Source organism: Xenopus tropicalis, chromosome 4, assembly GCF_000004195.4.
Source record: "Xenopus tropicalis strain Nigerian chromosome 4, UCB_Xtro_10.0, whole genome shotgun sequence".
Taxonomy (NCBI): domain Eukaryota; kingdom Metazoa; phylum Chordata; class Amphibia; order Anura; family Pipidae; genus Xenopus; species Xenopus tropicalis.
In genome coordinates, this window is record NC_030680.2 from 83,877,706 (window position 1) to 83,893,545 (window position 15,840).

The 15,840-nt window shown below is 35.7% G+C and overlaps 1 protein-coding gene across 5 annotated transcripts in view; it reads right to left on the bottom strand.

Moving 5' to 3' along the window:
• The window catches only part of sgip1 (SH3GL interacting endocytic adaptor 1), a 70,138-nt gene that overhangs the window by 19,699 nt on the left and 34,599 nt on the right, over positions 1-15,840 (bottom strand). For 4 of the 5 annotated variants that reach the window (XM_031900885.1, XM_031900883.1, XM_031900884.1 and 1 more), the window contains exons 7-15: positions 12,211-12,222; positions 8,374-8,385; positions 7,052-7,076; positions 5,602-5,653; positions 4,554-4,621; positions 3,712-3,804; positions 3,345-3,419; positions 2,255-2,710; positions 314-438 (exon numbers count right to left, since the gene is read on the bottom strand). In XM_031900885.1, the coding sequence (XP_031756745.1) occupies positions 314-438; positions 2,255-2,710; positions 3,345-3,419; positions 3,712-3,804; positions 4,554-4,621; positions 5,602-5,653; positions 7,052-7,076; positions 8,374-8,385; positions 12,211-12,222 (918 nt within the window). The remainder of the gene's footprint in view (positions 1-313; positions 439-2,254; positions 2,711-3,344; positions 3,420-3,711; positions 3,805-4,553; positions 4,622-5,601; positions 5,654-7,051; positions 7,077-8,373; positions 8,386-12,210; positions 12,223-15,840) is intronic. The other variant, XM_012961527.3, reaches the window with a different exon arrangement.

Here is a 15,840-nt window from a genome sequence, read left to right on the forward strand (position 1 = left end):
TCTACACCAAAAATTTTGAAAAATGGCAAAAAAATAAATAAATAAAAATGGATATCATTATTTTTGGTAAACTATTATAAAATTAGTTTTCAATATCACTCTTTACCTTTATAAGTGAAGAAATAACAAAACCCATAGATATATCTTTACAATATCAATGCACAATGGGTAAATTGACATTTAATTTTACTTCTATAGACCTAGTCCTGGTTAATTGCCCAAAATATGTATTATCAAAGGCAACACTTACACTGTCCCTTTGGCATCTAAGCTACAAGTCTTACAAAAAATAATCAGACAACAGTTTACGAACCACATCTGTTACTCCAGGCTTCCCAGGTGGTGGCTTTGGCCGAGAGGGTGGCCGAGGAGGTGGTGGTGGTGGAGTTGTACTGCACATAGCAAGAGGGGTTGCAGGGCGAGCTGGAGATGATGTTCCTTAAATGGCATAGACAAGTCATTAGGCATCAGTGATAACAAGCTCACCATAATTGCTTCTTCAGACTTACCTTGGTGCACTAAAGTGCATCTAAACCTTCCCCACAGATCATCTGCAATGAGTTAGAACAGCAATATCTAATGGGTGACTACCAGCTACAGAAAAAGCTTATGAGGGATGCTCATTTTTTAAATAGCAGCTAGGGTGCAGCTAGTTACATTTACAAAATGATAATACAACTTTAACTGTCAATAACAATCAGATAAAGAAGATATAGTCGAAAGCTGGCAATAATTATAACAAATGCAAATGTAAAGTGAACCTATTGCCTCATATACCATTTGCAGTAGAGCTGTTCCAGCTGATTTAAATAAAGGTTCTGCCCTTTCTAAAAAAAAGTTTTCATTCAATACTTTCATTTATACTGACAATGCTAGATATTTTTGATTGCTTTGTCTGTTCTAGTACTGTTTTTAACCAATTCCGCTGCAAGGCATATAAATTCCTTTAGGGTGAAGACACACGGAGCTACTTAGTAGCAGCTACTTGTCACAGCTACTAAATGGCAGAAAATACATGCTGATAACTTACTGATAATTGTTACTATGTGTGTTTTAGCAGAGATAATGCTCAGTATTGTCTATGGCAGGGTATCTTCTGGCATTTAGTAGCAGCTACTTGTCATGGCTACTAAGTAGCTCAGTGTGTCTTCGCCCTTAGGCTGAAACAAAACAGTGCCACAGGCAATAATATAGACACTTGAATTAACTTTTTTTTTTTTTTTTTTTTTTAAATAATCTAACCTTGCTTTTTCTTTCAGGTTGCAAGTGTTAGCCTGACTGTCATATTGGAGATGACCACATAAATATAAATTCAACCTGCACTGTAAACATTATTGCCTAAAACAGGGGCTCTTAAGCAATGTGCTGTCACCTATTCTGTATAGAAGTGACATTACCTACTTCCATTATAGGAAGCAAGGAGACTCCTGGGGCCTTGCATTTGCAAGCAAGCTTCTAAAGTTAGTGGCCGTACAATTTCAGAAACACTAGCCTCAAACACTTTTAGGTGATCTTTAATGGAATATTTTCAGTCTCTCAACCAAGTTAGAAAATAGAAAATCCAAAATTCATATCATAGTATACAACAAAAAGGTGCTTCCTAGTGTCACATACTCCACCGTTCTTACGCATTTTGTACCACTGGGCACTTCATCAGAGGATGAACCTCATTTCATGAAGCACCCAAAAGTTGCAAAATATGAAAGTTGGGCAGAGCAATAGGATGCACCTTTTTGACATTTAGTATGGTATTCATTTTTGATTTTCTAATCTGTAACCAATAAATGTTGGTATGTGTGAAACTTCAAACGTAGTTGTGCGTTTAAATAGTTCTATATGTAGGGCCTTGGTGGTAAATTTCACAATAGATGGCCTTTTTCATTCTAATCAAAAAGACAAAAATAGCAATATCTTGCAACAAGCCCTCTTCTACAAATGCAACTTGCATACACCACTGACCATATTTAGTTTATAATGTAATATTTCTGGGTTAATGTAGTGTGCTGATGATTTCAATTATGTTTTAAATGAGGATGCTATTCCAGCATTGTATACTGCTAATGCAATGCTCTAAAGTTTCTGATGTGAATATCTCACTGGATTCTGCTGAAAGGAATATGCCCTCCAGAAGCCAAAGGGACAACCAAAAAACTTGAGTATACCAAACAGTAATTACCCAAAGGTAATAATGACCACGGCTCATCAAAATCAACATTATTTTTCTGAAATGATTAGAAAAACACAGAATATGTACCACTTGTACAGCCAGTGCCACTACTAGGGCTGGGACCCGGTGAAGACACAACAGCTCGGTATGTGGGTGGTGGTGGTGGCGGCGGAGTTGCCCTTTGTCCCAGCCCAAAATCTTTAGGGGATGCAACAGTTTCTGGTACATCATCTTTAATAAATACTTGTTCCATTATCTTCTTCTGTACTTCCTCCAAATTGAGAGGGGATGGAATATTACGAGATGTTTCAATGGGGGGTGCTTCACAAGGACTTTCTGCTTCCAAAACTGGAGATTCTGTGGTTCTTTCAGGTGAAACCACTGGAGAAATCTGTTCTGGGGAAGGATCAACAAATCGTACCCACTTATCTTCAGAGTTAACTATGACTGACTTCGGTGACAGTACAGGGCCAAAAATGTTGTCCAGGTCACTGATTGAGGGGGAATGATCTTCACTTACATCTGGTTCTGTCATATCACACACTGTAATTAAAGTTTCATAGAAATAAGAATAGCTAACATTATAAACATTTCTGAAATGTCTTCAAAACATGTAAAGCACAAAGACAACATTCAGCCCAGGATCCCTCTGCCCTCTTAACTGGTGGATGGATGCTGCAAACAATAATAGAGCACTGGCATGTCTGCAGTTTGTTACACCTGAACTATGTGAATACTGGAATAAACCTTTGCAGTTACAGGGGTATAGAAACATAGAATTACTGGCATCAATATGCTGTGTAAAATGAAATTTGACGAAAAAACGGTGTAAACAGCTGTGTGAAATAAATGGAGAAGTTTGCAGTCTGAATGCCAGATTTTATGCCATTATTTTATGTAAGTTCCGGTGGAAGAAAAAAAATGTGTAAAAATAAATTAAGCGTTTTTTTCCATGGCAAAGCCTGGCGATGTGTGGCAAATTTTGTTGCTGTTTATTACACAGCATAATAAATCTGCCTACTAAGTAACACTAGTGGACTTTTGTTTGTAGGGATACAGCCCTAATGGACTTAATTGTAGGGAGCTTACGCTTCTAAAATGGGACACTTGTGCTCCTGCAGAATGATCCTTAAATCCTCTAAGCATGAGACATACCCAAGACATTCTTTGCACAAACCTGCTCCAACTGGCAGTGGTGAAGCCGTTCTTGGTGGTGTGGCCGGAATATTTTTTGGTGGAATCGGTGGAGGTGCTAGGATAAAAAAAATAAATAAATAAAACAAAAAGAACAAAGCACAGTCAGAAGAATGTGACTGTAAATCAGATATAGGTGCTGGTTAAAAAGCATTAAGTTAAATTTGAAATGAAACTAACTGTCCAACCTAAATCTGCAGATTGTCATTTAGTAAGGGAGATATAGTTCAGCCATTACATGACCATAAAATGTCTATATATGTGCTGGATCTATAGTGTTAACCAGACTTCTGCCTGATCTGGATGACAGAGAGAGATTCAGAGTTTGACTGAATAAATGGCATGCTTACTTCCAGTTGGATACGGCCTTGACAGCTTTGGCGATTCTTCATTTGTGCCGACTGTTTGCACTAGTCCCCAAATTTCTGGTTGATCTAATGGGGCTAAGAAATATAACCCACTGTTAACAGACAAAATATTCTTGCTTCTTTCTTAGCCGTCCTTCACTGTTTAAAAACAAAACCGTATTCACACAAAATACACTGTATATTTCAGACTTTAAATAAACTACATGTATAAAAGGACTTATGATCTATAAATCTTTATTATACCATGAGATAGCACCTGACATATTGAGCTATAATGCTGCAACTAATCAGTGTTTTATCTAACCTAAAGGTGTCAATACAGGGGCTATTAAAAGCTGCCAGCAGATGCTACTGGACAAATGCTGGAAACAATAACAGAGCAATATCTGGCATGTCTGCAGTTTGCCACACCTAAACTATATGAAGACTGGAATAAACCTTTGCTGTTACAGGGGTATAGAAACATAGTGCAATCACTTATTGATACGGCCCTCAAGGGCCTGCTTGTACTGCATTGTGATCTGATCATTTAGCCCTTAGACCAAATGATCAGATCAGCCCATTATCACCTACCTCAAAGCATACCTCACCTAACAAGGGGATCTTACATTTATGGCCAGCTTCAGTCAAATGTTGGGTTTAACAAAGAACAGTTTTGTTAAAAGAGTAAGCATACAGAGCAACAGCTCCATCTAACAGGTGTTTCATATTTTAGGAACATTTCCGAGATGTAAATAATCAACTCCTCCAATGAACAGGCATACAGGGCGTATGTGACATGGACTAAGATTATAAATAAAGAGCAGTTTATGGATTCATCTTACCTTCAATCTTTGGCCCTTCAAATGCAGATTCTAGTGGGGGACCAAATAATTCAGCAGGCTCCTTCTTGCTGAATTTTCAGCAAAATAAACAAAAGAACGAAAATTAATTCTCCCTTTAAAGCTAAGTTTCTCTTAGCTGCAAAACTTTACATTTTTACAATTACACACCCAAACTTTTGAATATTTTCACACACAAATGCACGTATATATTTTTATTTGTAAATCGCTACTTATAAATGCAGCTCTGGACAGCAGAACAAACAGTGGTCAATACAACAATAACTACCAAGAACGTTTATACAGGTATGGGACCTGTTATACAGACTGCTCGGGACCTGGGGTTTTCCGGATAAGGGATCTTTCCCTAATCTGGATCTCCATAACTTAAGTCTGCTAAAAATCATTTATATATTAAATAAACCCAATAGGCTTGTTTTGCCTCCAATAAGGATTAATTATATCTTAGTTGGGATCAAGTACAGCATTCTGTTTTATTAATAGAGAGAAAAAGGAAATCATTTTTAAAAATTTGAATTATTTGCTTATAATGGAGTCTATGGCAGATGACCTTTCCGTAATTCGGAACTTTTTTGGATAACGGATTTCCGGATAAGGGATCCCATACCTGTATTAAAGACTACATGCTAAGTGTCAAAGCTCCTGCTCCCAATGTAAAAGGCCCGCTCATGTAGTAATTTCTGCACGTGTGCTGCTTACTAACACTGGGTTATGCGCATGCTCCTGATCTTAGAAGAGCTGCATCACAGGATTTTTTCGAAACTGTGGTATTTAAACAGACAGATGGAAATATAGGATATTTAACAGCACTGAAGTACACACTGGAAGTATGCCTTTCCAGGGCCTTGTCCTTTAATTGCTGCAGTAGTTGACACTACAATTTCAGTATATACACATATATATGTATAATATATATATATATTTACTTTCAATAGGAATCACAATTATTCTGCTGTTATATACTGACTTTCAGATATTCTGATACTAGAGAACTCATTTAATTAATTAAGCTAACAAAATGATTGCTGACCTCACAAGGTCAGTTGTTGGTGTTGAGCGCCTTGGTCTTGCAATCTCTTCACCTAAAGAAAAAAATAAGTAATAACTTAAATTATTTTTGCAGGTACAAATGTGCAGAATAAAAGTTTCCCTTCACTCAAAGTTAACAGAATAAAAAAAAAATAAAATAATACAGTGTAAGGAACTCCATTGTGTGTGAAAGCTCTCTTGTAGTTAAATATATATCTACAGGAACACTAGCTAAACACAGTTTGTTTATACAAAAACCCAATGACAGATTCTCTGTACTGGTAATCTGGCTTTTTGACCAAAATCCCAAAATCATATTTCAACAGCAAATAAATGGAATAGCATAGATGGACTTCTAAGAACTCTCAGGATCATGTCAGAATCAAAGCTAAGGCTAATGCCACATGTTGTGTATGGTGTATATATTCGGCAAGCCAAAAAACACTTGCCGAAAATCCACGCCATACGCTCCTACCTATGCCTGCACCTGAATGAATGGAATACGCTCAGGTGCAGGCTCATGTAGCCGAAATCCACAAAAAAACATGAGAATGCTCTCACTTTTTTTAATGCAAATTTCGGCTACATGTGCCTGCACCATTCATTCATTCATTCGGGTGCAGGCATAGGCAGGAGTGTATGGCGTATTCTCAGCAAGCGTTTTTTGGCTTGCCAAAAATATACGCCATATGCAACGAGTGGCTTGAGCCTAAAGAAGTCACATCCTATTACCAGTTCAAGATTATTCAATTTACCAGGGCATCAAAAGCTGATAGGACAGAGAGAGCCTTCTAGATCTAAAGGAATCGCACCACCTCCAGCCAGCATGCCTAACAAAATCAGCAAATTACGGATATTGAAATGATTCTGTTAATTATATTAATGTGTATCACCTTCAAAAGTACAGTACATGTAGAAGACTAATAATAAATGACAATACATTCAAAATAAAACAAATCTTGATATAAATAAATCCTTGTTGGGGGGGGATAAAGTTTTTTGACATCTGTCTATAAAAACAACACAAAAAATATGTAAAAGGTTCTTGATACAGACAACCAAATGAAAGGAAATCGTTAAAGGAGAAGGAAAGGTTGAGTCACTTGGGGCGAGCGCTTCTTTCTTCCTTTTTCTTCTGCTGGCGAAATCCCTGGGCTGGCACATGCACAATACAGTGAAAAGCCGACTTTTTTGTTAAAGTTCAGCTTTTCACTCTACTGCGCAGGAAACGCTCACAGGTACACCGGGCTGGTGCTGTTCTCTCCTAGGAGGGGCACCAGCCCGGGGTAAAAGGTAAGCGATTTAAGTCACTTGGGGGTGCCTAGCATTTTGTTATTAATTATATACATATATACAAATATATAGAAAAGCTTAAATTGCATTCAGCTAAAAATTACAAATCATAAAACAAAGAATAAACTTGGATGTAAGTATCATATTATCTTACTTACGGGACAAATTTCTCTTTAGTGTACCCTATTAATAGAAACAGATATGTATTATTGTAGACAATGGACAGAGTATTTAATAGCACTTTCCACTATGCAAACAAACGCATGTACAATTAAACAATATAAAATTGTATTGCAGCTGGATCAGTATTGGCTACATGCTATTTTTTAAGCTGTGTGCTTATGCATGTATACAAACTTTTTGAGGTAAGCACACAACAAATTGTGGTGCGCACAGAGAATAATTTAGGACCTATGTGGTCCCCTTCCTCTTAGGGGATTTGGGGTGGGATGGTGGGTTTAAAAAATGTATTGTATTTCATTACAAATGATAGCGATGCATTCTTATCAATTCATTTATGATTATAAGAGGAAGTGAAATCAGGAGTACCTGCTAATACTGTTCACAGAACAAAAAAAAATTTGACAGACAATTGACAGACAAAAATCTGATAGCATAAAATGCATGCATTTAATACCAATTAACTAGCATGACTCCATCATGAACAAATATCCAAATATAACTGAAACAAGTCTGACCATTCTAAAGAAATTCTTAAAAGATTAGATTACCAATATAGTTGGTAATAATCTAGTTGAATTTATAAAAGTCCATAATGCTGAGTGCTCTGTTTGGCTTAAAGGAACAATATAAACACAAAAAATGTTATCCACATTCACATCAGTGTTCCCACATGTTCCCATGGTCCCACAGAGGAGATTTGGGTCAGTTCCCGTTATCAGTCAGTTTGTCTGCTAACTGGCACTGTTGTTTCGTGTTCTTAGGGATATTAGCCAAGATATTAGCTGCTATTATTATTAGGGCTTTTAGCTGTCCCAGAGAGATGTATCCCTCTGTGCTGACTCTTTGCGAGCATGTACATCACGCCCTGTACAGTCAAGGAAGGGACAAAAATTGTGTCCAGTCAGAAATCAAACAAAATATTATCTAGTGGGTTTTATTAAAGACTTTCATATAACAGAAAAATAAAAAACAAAAACAACAATGCAATACACAGAGTATACGAAGGCTATACAACTCAAGGCAAAGTCAACAGTAATCTGTGTTCTTGCAGAAGTCTCATCAAAATTTCACTATGCACACTGTACTGCAGCTGTAAATGAGGCTATATTTTTTTTAATCTACCTAATTTAAATACCTTACTGTGTAAGATATGAAGTCTATAATACATTTTTTCTTAACCTTTAATGTAGTTTTTTAATTATTTGCTAGGCTAATTGCCTACTTCTATAGGAATAACACAAATGTGGTTATTTTATTTTGGAAATAATTTAGCAGGAAAAGAAATGGTTTGTCTTACCGGGCTACGTCTCTGTGACCAGCAAAAGGGAAGAGAGAACACATACCTAATCAAAGAGTGATATATCAGTAATCACTAATATAAATACATTTTTAAACACTGCCTGTTAATGTACTGTAATTACAAAAGAGGCAAAACTAAATTAAGGCTAGTGGTATACAAATACATTTTATTAGGTATAAGAACAAAAAAAAAAAAAAAGTGTCATATATTGTCTTTTTGGAAAAAGGAAAGGAAGTACAGTACACTTGCAGGTTTCCCTGAGCAGTCAATATCCTCCTGTTGCTATCCAGATTTTACTAAGCACAGCTAACAACCTAAATGATATTGATTATATTTGAATATGATATGGATTATATTTTAATATACATGACTATTATATTCAAAGTCACAAACAGACACTGGCAGGTACACATCCATGACTGAAGCCTATAGGCTGATGCCACAACAGGCCAGGCGGATAAACACAGGCCAAGAATCAGCCCCTACGCTTGCCTTAGCCTACTGTTGTGACTGCAACTGGAGCCACCACCTCAGCCCAGATGCAGGCACAAAAAGCAAATTTCGGAACCAAAACGCATACTTAAATGTTTCAGCTCTGAAATTTTGCTCTGTATGCTTGCACCTAGTCTGACACAGTTGCTCAATTGCAGTTACAATGATTAATATTCTTAGCATACAACCAACAAGCTAGCACCTTCCAGAACTGGCAAGCAATTATATCACCGGAGCTTTTCTGACCTGTTCACAGACTGCCTCAAGCCACACCTACTAATGGAACTAACTTTATCTACACATTTAGCTCAGATGTCTCACAATGCCACTCAATTTTAACAGATAATTTTCACACTTTTTCCCATTTAACCACTTGCCTGCTGGGGCACTCTGATCTTGCCACAACATATGTTGTCAGACAACACAAGAAGGAATGTGGTTAAATGCATGTCCTGCCATTTGATAATCAAACAAAGTTTGCTCCTTTTGTAGCAGAACAGCTCATTCGGACTTAGTTCTTAGAAACACATTGTATAAAAAAAGGCTATCACTATCATAAGAACCACTAAGCTGTAGTGGGTGCTTTAAAAAAAACAAAAAAAAAACTATACCACTAAACATTGTAGGTCTCACATATAATCACATATAACACATATTTCACATATGTTTAAATACATTTTAACAAAAGCTTTATATGAGAAATACACTTTTCAACTAGTATATGCCACTGGATGATCAAACACCCTTATTTGAGGCCCTGTGCTCACACACAAACATGTTAGGGTACATCTTCCAGTGAATAGACAGAACTGTGCCTTTATTCTCGCATGCCTTCTTTTTACAGTTAGAACTGCATTACTTCCTGTAAGGTATTCCTTAAGTGATATAAATTACCTGTTGGTTAAAATTTGTTCTGAACAAATAGTTTCCAAACGTGCTTCTTCAACCTAACACTTTTTCCTACTGCAAGCACTTGCAAACAGTTATTTATCTGTAGTACATCGATGGCATGCACTGGAATCAACCAGCTATAACAGGGGAAATTGGTCAGTAACTCACAGCGTGACAGTGTTGTAGAAGTAACCCATAGCAACCAATCAGCAGGTAGAATTTACCGGTCACCTGTTTAAAAGCAAGCATCTTATTGGCTGCTGTGGGTTACTGCTACTGGGCACACTACTAATGCCTTTTATTACATATTGATAGATATGAAGTTTATTATTAAACACCCACTACAACAATAAGTACTTTTTTATAACAGTGACTGTCCCCCTTTAAGAGGCCTTTATAATTGTAGGTTTCTATGAAAAACAAATACTCATTCAGATGCTTTCCTACCCAAGATTATATTTACTATACTCTCCTAAATGAAAAGCATATGTTTACTTTACACGTGTGGAACAGAAAGGTGACAACACTGCTAAATATCAATCCATGATCAAACATTCCAGTAGTGACTTTATGTTCGCCCTGTTGGTAGTTACAATAGAGCAATCAAAATAGAAAAAAAAAAAAGAGTAACAGGAATAGCAGCAGGAAGTATTCTGGTCAAGAAAAATATACAAGTACTCGAAGAAACTGGCTTGATGAGAAAGGGGAAAAAATATTACGTTAGTTAAGATGCATTTTGCAACAATACATTAGGGAGAAATATGCAATTTTTTTACTATTTGAAAAAGCATATGACATTAACATTTCATTCTAACAAAGTATAAAATTAGGGATTTGATTCACAAAATCAGAAAGGACAGATGGATTACCAGAGGAAAATCATTCTATGGTGGGATTACCATACTTGTACAAATTTCTTTCTCTCTAGTCATGTGTCTGCACGGTTCACTTTAGAATATTTCTCTAAACTTATATATTCAGATTAATAAACAAACTCCAGATCATGAATGCCAAGGTATACCTTCTGTTGACCACAAAATTCCAATACATTTAAAGTGACAAATGCTCATCTGATTTGGAACCATTCTGAAAACATTGTGTACATTATGAACTTCATTACTAACAGATGCCTGTTCTAGTCTGTCATACAATATGAAAGCCAATAAACCTCAAGGACTACAGTAAGATCTAGACAACAAAACCATTATAGCAAGATTCAAAATATGTATTCATGCTCCTATAAATAAATACAGGCAATTTTGGGTACCTGGAGTCGGAGTCGGCAAAAAATGAACCAACTCCGACTCCTACTAAATTTAAATGGGAATAAATAAAAAAAAAAAAATAAAGCAAGTTTAAATGTCCCAATTCACAAACAGTCATAATTAAATACTTCTCTGCTATAAGAATAAAGCCCAATGCATACAGTGCATAAACGAACACGTTGAGTGACCATGAAGCATGCTTTTCAATGACTGCATTAGCATATTAAAAACAGAGGAGTCGGAGTTGTGGAGTCGGAGTCGGAAGTATCAGAAACTGAGGAATCTGAGAATTTATCTACCGACTCCACAGCCCTGCAACAAAGCAACAATCCATACTCTTGGGACAAGGTAGTATGTTTTAATAGCTTTACATAAAAGGTAACAAATATGGCTGATACACACACACACACACACACACACTGGATTTTGCAGTAAACACTACTGATTTTTTGTGCAAAACCTGAGTGTGTATATATATATATATATATATATATATATATATATATATATATATAGAAAATAATCATCTGTGGCCAGCACACCCTTCAATGTTTCATCAAAAATTTTTTATTGTAGATATATTGTTAAAACCAACGTTTCGGTCCTTGTTAGGACCTTTCTCAAGGATGAGATTGAGAAAGGTCCTAACAAGGACCGAAACGTTGGTTTTAACAATATATCTACAATAAAATTTTTTTGATGAAACATTGAAGGGTGTGCTGGCAACAGATGATTATTTTCTATACATACATAATTTTGGCTAAGCACCCCGCAGAATATTGAGCCTTGGAGTGCGGACACCATTTGGATTGATTATATATATATATATATATATATATATATATATATATATATATACATATATATATATATAATTTCCACCCCCCCAGCTCAAATTGTCATGGCTGTTTAGGATTACAACACAAAAAGAATAAACCAATTCATTGTTCAACATGCAGTGACATCAGGAAAAGAATTTTTAGCAGCAGCAGAGATTTTGTTGCAAGTGCTGTGGATACATAACAATTAAATTAAATCAAGTTTACAAAGCTACAACCTGCTACGATATATTAAAGGAAATATATATGTGCTGTATGTGGCTGACAGTGTTGCCTGTGTGTTAATGTTTGGCAAAATTCTTTTGTACAATTAAAAGAAATGGGGGAAGAGTGGGTTGGAATCTTACCGGACTTTTCCTCTATTAATGAAGCATAATTGGAACAAAACCGAGAAAGAATTAGTAACTGCAACAAGATGCATCCTACTATGGAAAGTCATGTCTTCTTTTTATGTATTATTATTATTATTATTATTAATAGACAGGTTTCTCACATGAAGTGCTTCTGTTTACAGGCAGTTAATACAGATCCAATTAGTGCATTCTGTACTTCCATAAACACACAAAATACGCAACAAAGATATGGTCATTATCTAATTCATGCAAATATTGTATGTTAAAAGTGAACTCATTTTTTACACATTAAATCCACAGTAGAAATGTAAACAAATAAACATGGACCTGTTATCCAGAAAGCTTGGGACCTGGGGTTATCCGGATAAGGGGTCTATCCGTAATTGGGATTTACATACATCTACTAAAAAATGATTTAAACCAAATAGGATTGTTTTGCCTCCAATAAGGATTATTTATATCTTAGTTGGGCTCAAGTACAAGGTTTTTTTACAGAGAAAAAGAAATTCATTTTTAAAAATGTGAATTATTTGATTAAAATTGAGTCTATGGGAGATGAACTTTCCATAAATTGGAACTTCTGGATAACAGATTTCCGGATAACAGGTCCCATAAAGTATAGGGGATCTTGTCAGTATTACATAGCTTTGTGATGATTGCTATGAGCTAGCTGTAGAATTTTATCGCACACCCATGGAAAAAACAGAAAGTACCTTTTTGTGCCCTAAGAGTTCTTTTAATGGGTATTCTGTTCTGAATCTAGCAACCAGACAGGCTGCTGAAGACTGACTTTACATTCTGGTATAAAAGTGCTACCATGCCCAACAAGATCAAAGAAACACAGAATGGATAATAGTTATAACCCAATAAACTGCACAAAACTAATAAAAGCTCTTGAAAACATCTCTTCTGCTTTGTTCTATTTTACTTACAAAACAAAAACTGTAGTACCGTGTTAGCCAGTGTAAAAAATAATAATAAAAAAACAACAAAACACAAATACAAGAATATTGTAGAAATGATACCTATATTGGCTAACAATAAAAATACATCGCAAGCTTTCGGAGCTCTAAGGCCCCTTCATCAGGTAAAATTGCCTGATGAAGGGGCCTTAGAGCTCCGAAAGCTTGCAATGTATTTTTATTGTTAGCCAATATAGGTATCATTTCTACAATATTCTTGTATTTGTGTTTTGTTTTTTTTTTTATTATTATTCTATTTTACTTGAAGGTGAACTGACCTTTGAAACTACATTTAATTTAAGGCCTCAATTTTAAATTTTTGTAAAATCGGTACAATTATTGTTCTTTGTGTTATTTTCTTGCGTGGGCATTAATATTAAAGTACACACAAATGAAGATCTGGCTGTCAGTGATAAAATGTGTTGCTATGAGTCAGACTCACATAAAAATGTGTGAGATACAGCAAGGGCTGCTGATTTGTAGCAATGATGAGTAACTGAGCTGGAGAGCACAAGGCAAAGGGAGGTATAACAAAGCTTTAACAGCTGTTCCAGCTTGCAGTTTCCATATTTGCAATAAACCAATCGCTAAATCACACAACTACTTGTAATTTACCCACAGTCAGCTTAGATAAATGGAAATCAGTTTCATAATGTAAAGATTAACACTGCTGCAAGGTTTTCCTTTTTGATTAAAATGAAGCGTTTCATGTAGATTTCATGCCATTACCAAGCTTGCTGTGCCACTTAAGTCAACAGCAGAAAGGAAATTTCTTTAGGTCCCTGTTTCTTAACCTTGGATCTCCATATGTTTCTGGACTATAACTACCAGCATTCCCCAGCATATAATCAAGTTTAAAAGGAGTTGCTCACCTTCCAAACACTTTTTTCAGTTCATTTGCTTTCAGATAGTACACCAAAATGATGTCTTTACAATTGATTTTATTTTTACAATTTGATACTGGGTTTTCTGTTTTTAAACAAATAAAAAAACAAAAACTTGATGTGTCACCCTGAAGCACCTGGGTTGCCAATTTGGTACATCAATTAATACATTTCTTATCTTTGGCCTTTCATTAGTCAGTTGTTATTATTAATAGTTTGCTAACATTTCACAGATGCTGACAAGAAATGTATTAACCAATGTAAGTAAACTGTTATGGTTCAGAATCTGCACCTGGATTTTTCAGCTGCCAGACAGAGACACCAAAGATAGGAACATTTAAGGTTTAAATTTCAATAAAAAAATGTTTGGAAGGCTAACAACCCCTTTAAATCATGTTAGCTGTAGTCCAACAATTTCTGGAGACCCAGGATTACAAGCCTTATACATTTCTGATGTGAAGAAAACCCATTTTACAGGAATACGCTAAAGCCCATCTGCCCTTCACACAGAAAGGACAGATACAGAAAGAGTGGTCACATACATGCATGGCCAGCCCTACGGTTTGCTGCAAATGCCCCATATGGTCTGGCCGTATGATCAGAATCAGTCATCACAATGGTTTAACAAATCTGTATGCCACCATGATCAAAAGGAAGTTCCAGATGACCTTGGATAGAATGTTTTTAATTCGATCTGTGAATGGTTACAAAGCAATTTTAATTCTCTGGTGAACCATTATCAGAAGGGAGAACCATTATTTCCAAAATGTAAAATGTAAAATGTAGTCAGTGTTTTATGGAGTGGCCAGCCTGCCGATATTACTCAAAAAGGGACTTTAAGCCTTTTGTTCAATGGGCAAATGCCTCAAAATGAAATTTTTGGACTACTTTTGCTCTGTAAGGCTACAATTTGATTGTTACTTTATCCATTACCTCTATTCAGGCCCTCTCCTATTCATCTTCCAGTTTCTTATTTAAACCAATGCTTGGTTTCTACAGTAAACTGGACCCTAGCTATTAGATAGCTGCTGAAATTCAAAAACAGTGAGCAAATAATTTTAAAAAAGCACAAAAAATTAAAAAGAAGACCAATCCCAAATTGGCTCAGAACATCTCTAACTACATCATCCTAAACATTAAGGTGAACTATCCCTTTAAAAGTAAGGTTCTTAATATTGTTTCTACATATGCAGTATGGAGGCCTTGTTCCTGGATATACAATTCTTCCTGCCAACCTTTTGTCCCTGCTAATGACCCTCTCACAGATAAAGCATGTATGAATAAGTTGCTATAGCAACAGCTGAAACTTGACTCATATAGCACAAAAGGACACCACATTCCAGAAACAGGATAAAGTAATAATCATTTTTTTAGTCTTTAATTCATAAAAATATACAGAATTGGGACCCTTTATGCAAAAACCCATTATCCTAAATACAGTAATACTACTACCTATGTTCTATTTAGTAGAAAAAATGCTCATGTTTCACGTATTACTTTTACTTTTTAATAAAAAAAAATATTACATTATTAATGTTAACTAAGCTAGCATAAACTCATGCTGTTGGCAAAACAATCTTCAGCACTAAGGAAAGTCCCCTTTGTAAAAGCCCATGCCCTTACTTAGCAATGGAACAAGCAGCACTATTAAAAGAAAGGAAAGTCATTTTGGCATTTTACTGCCAATAGATTTGCCAAATTAGTGCCACCTACAACACTATATTTATTCTGCATACCTGAGTAAACAGCTCTAAAAGCTTTATCTGTTTGGTTAAGAC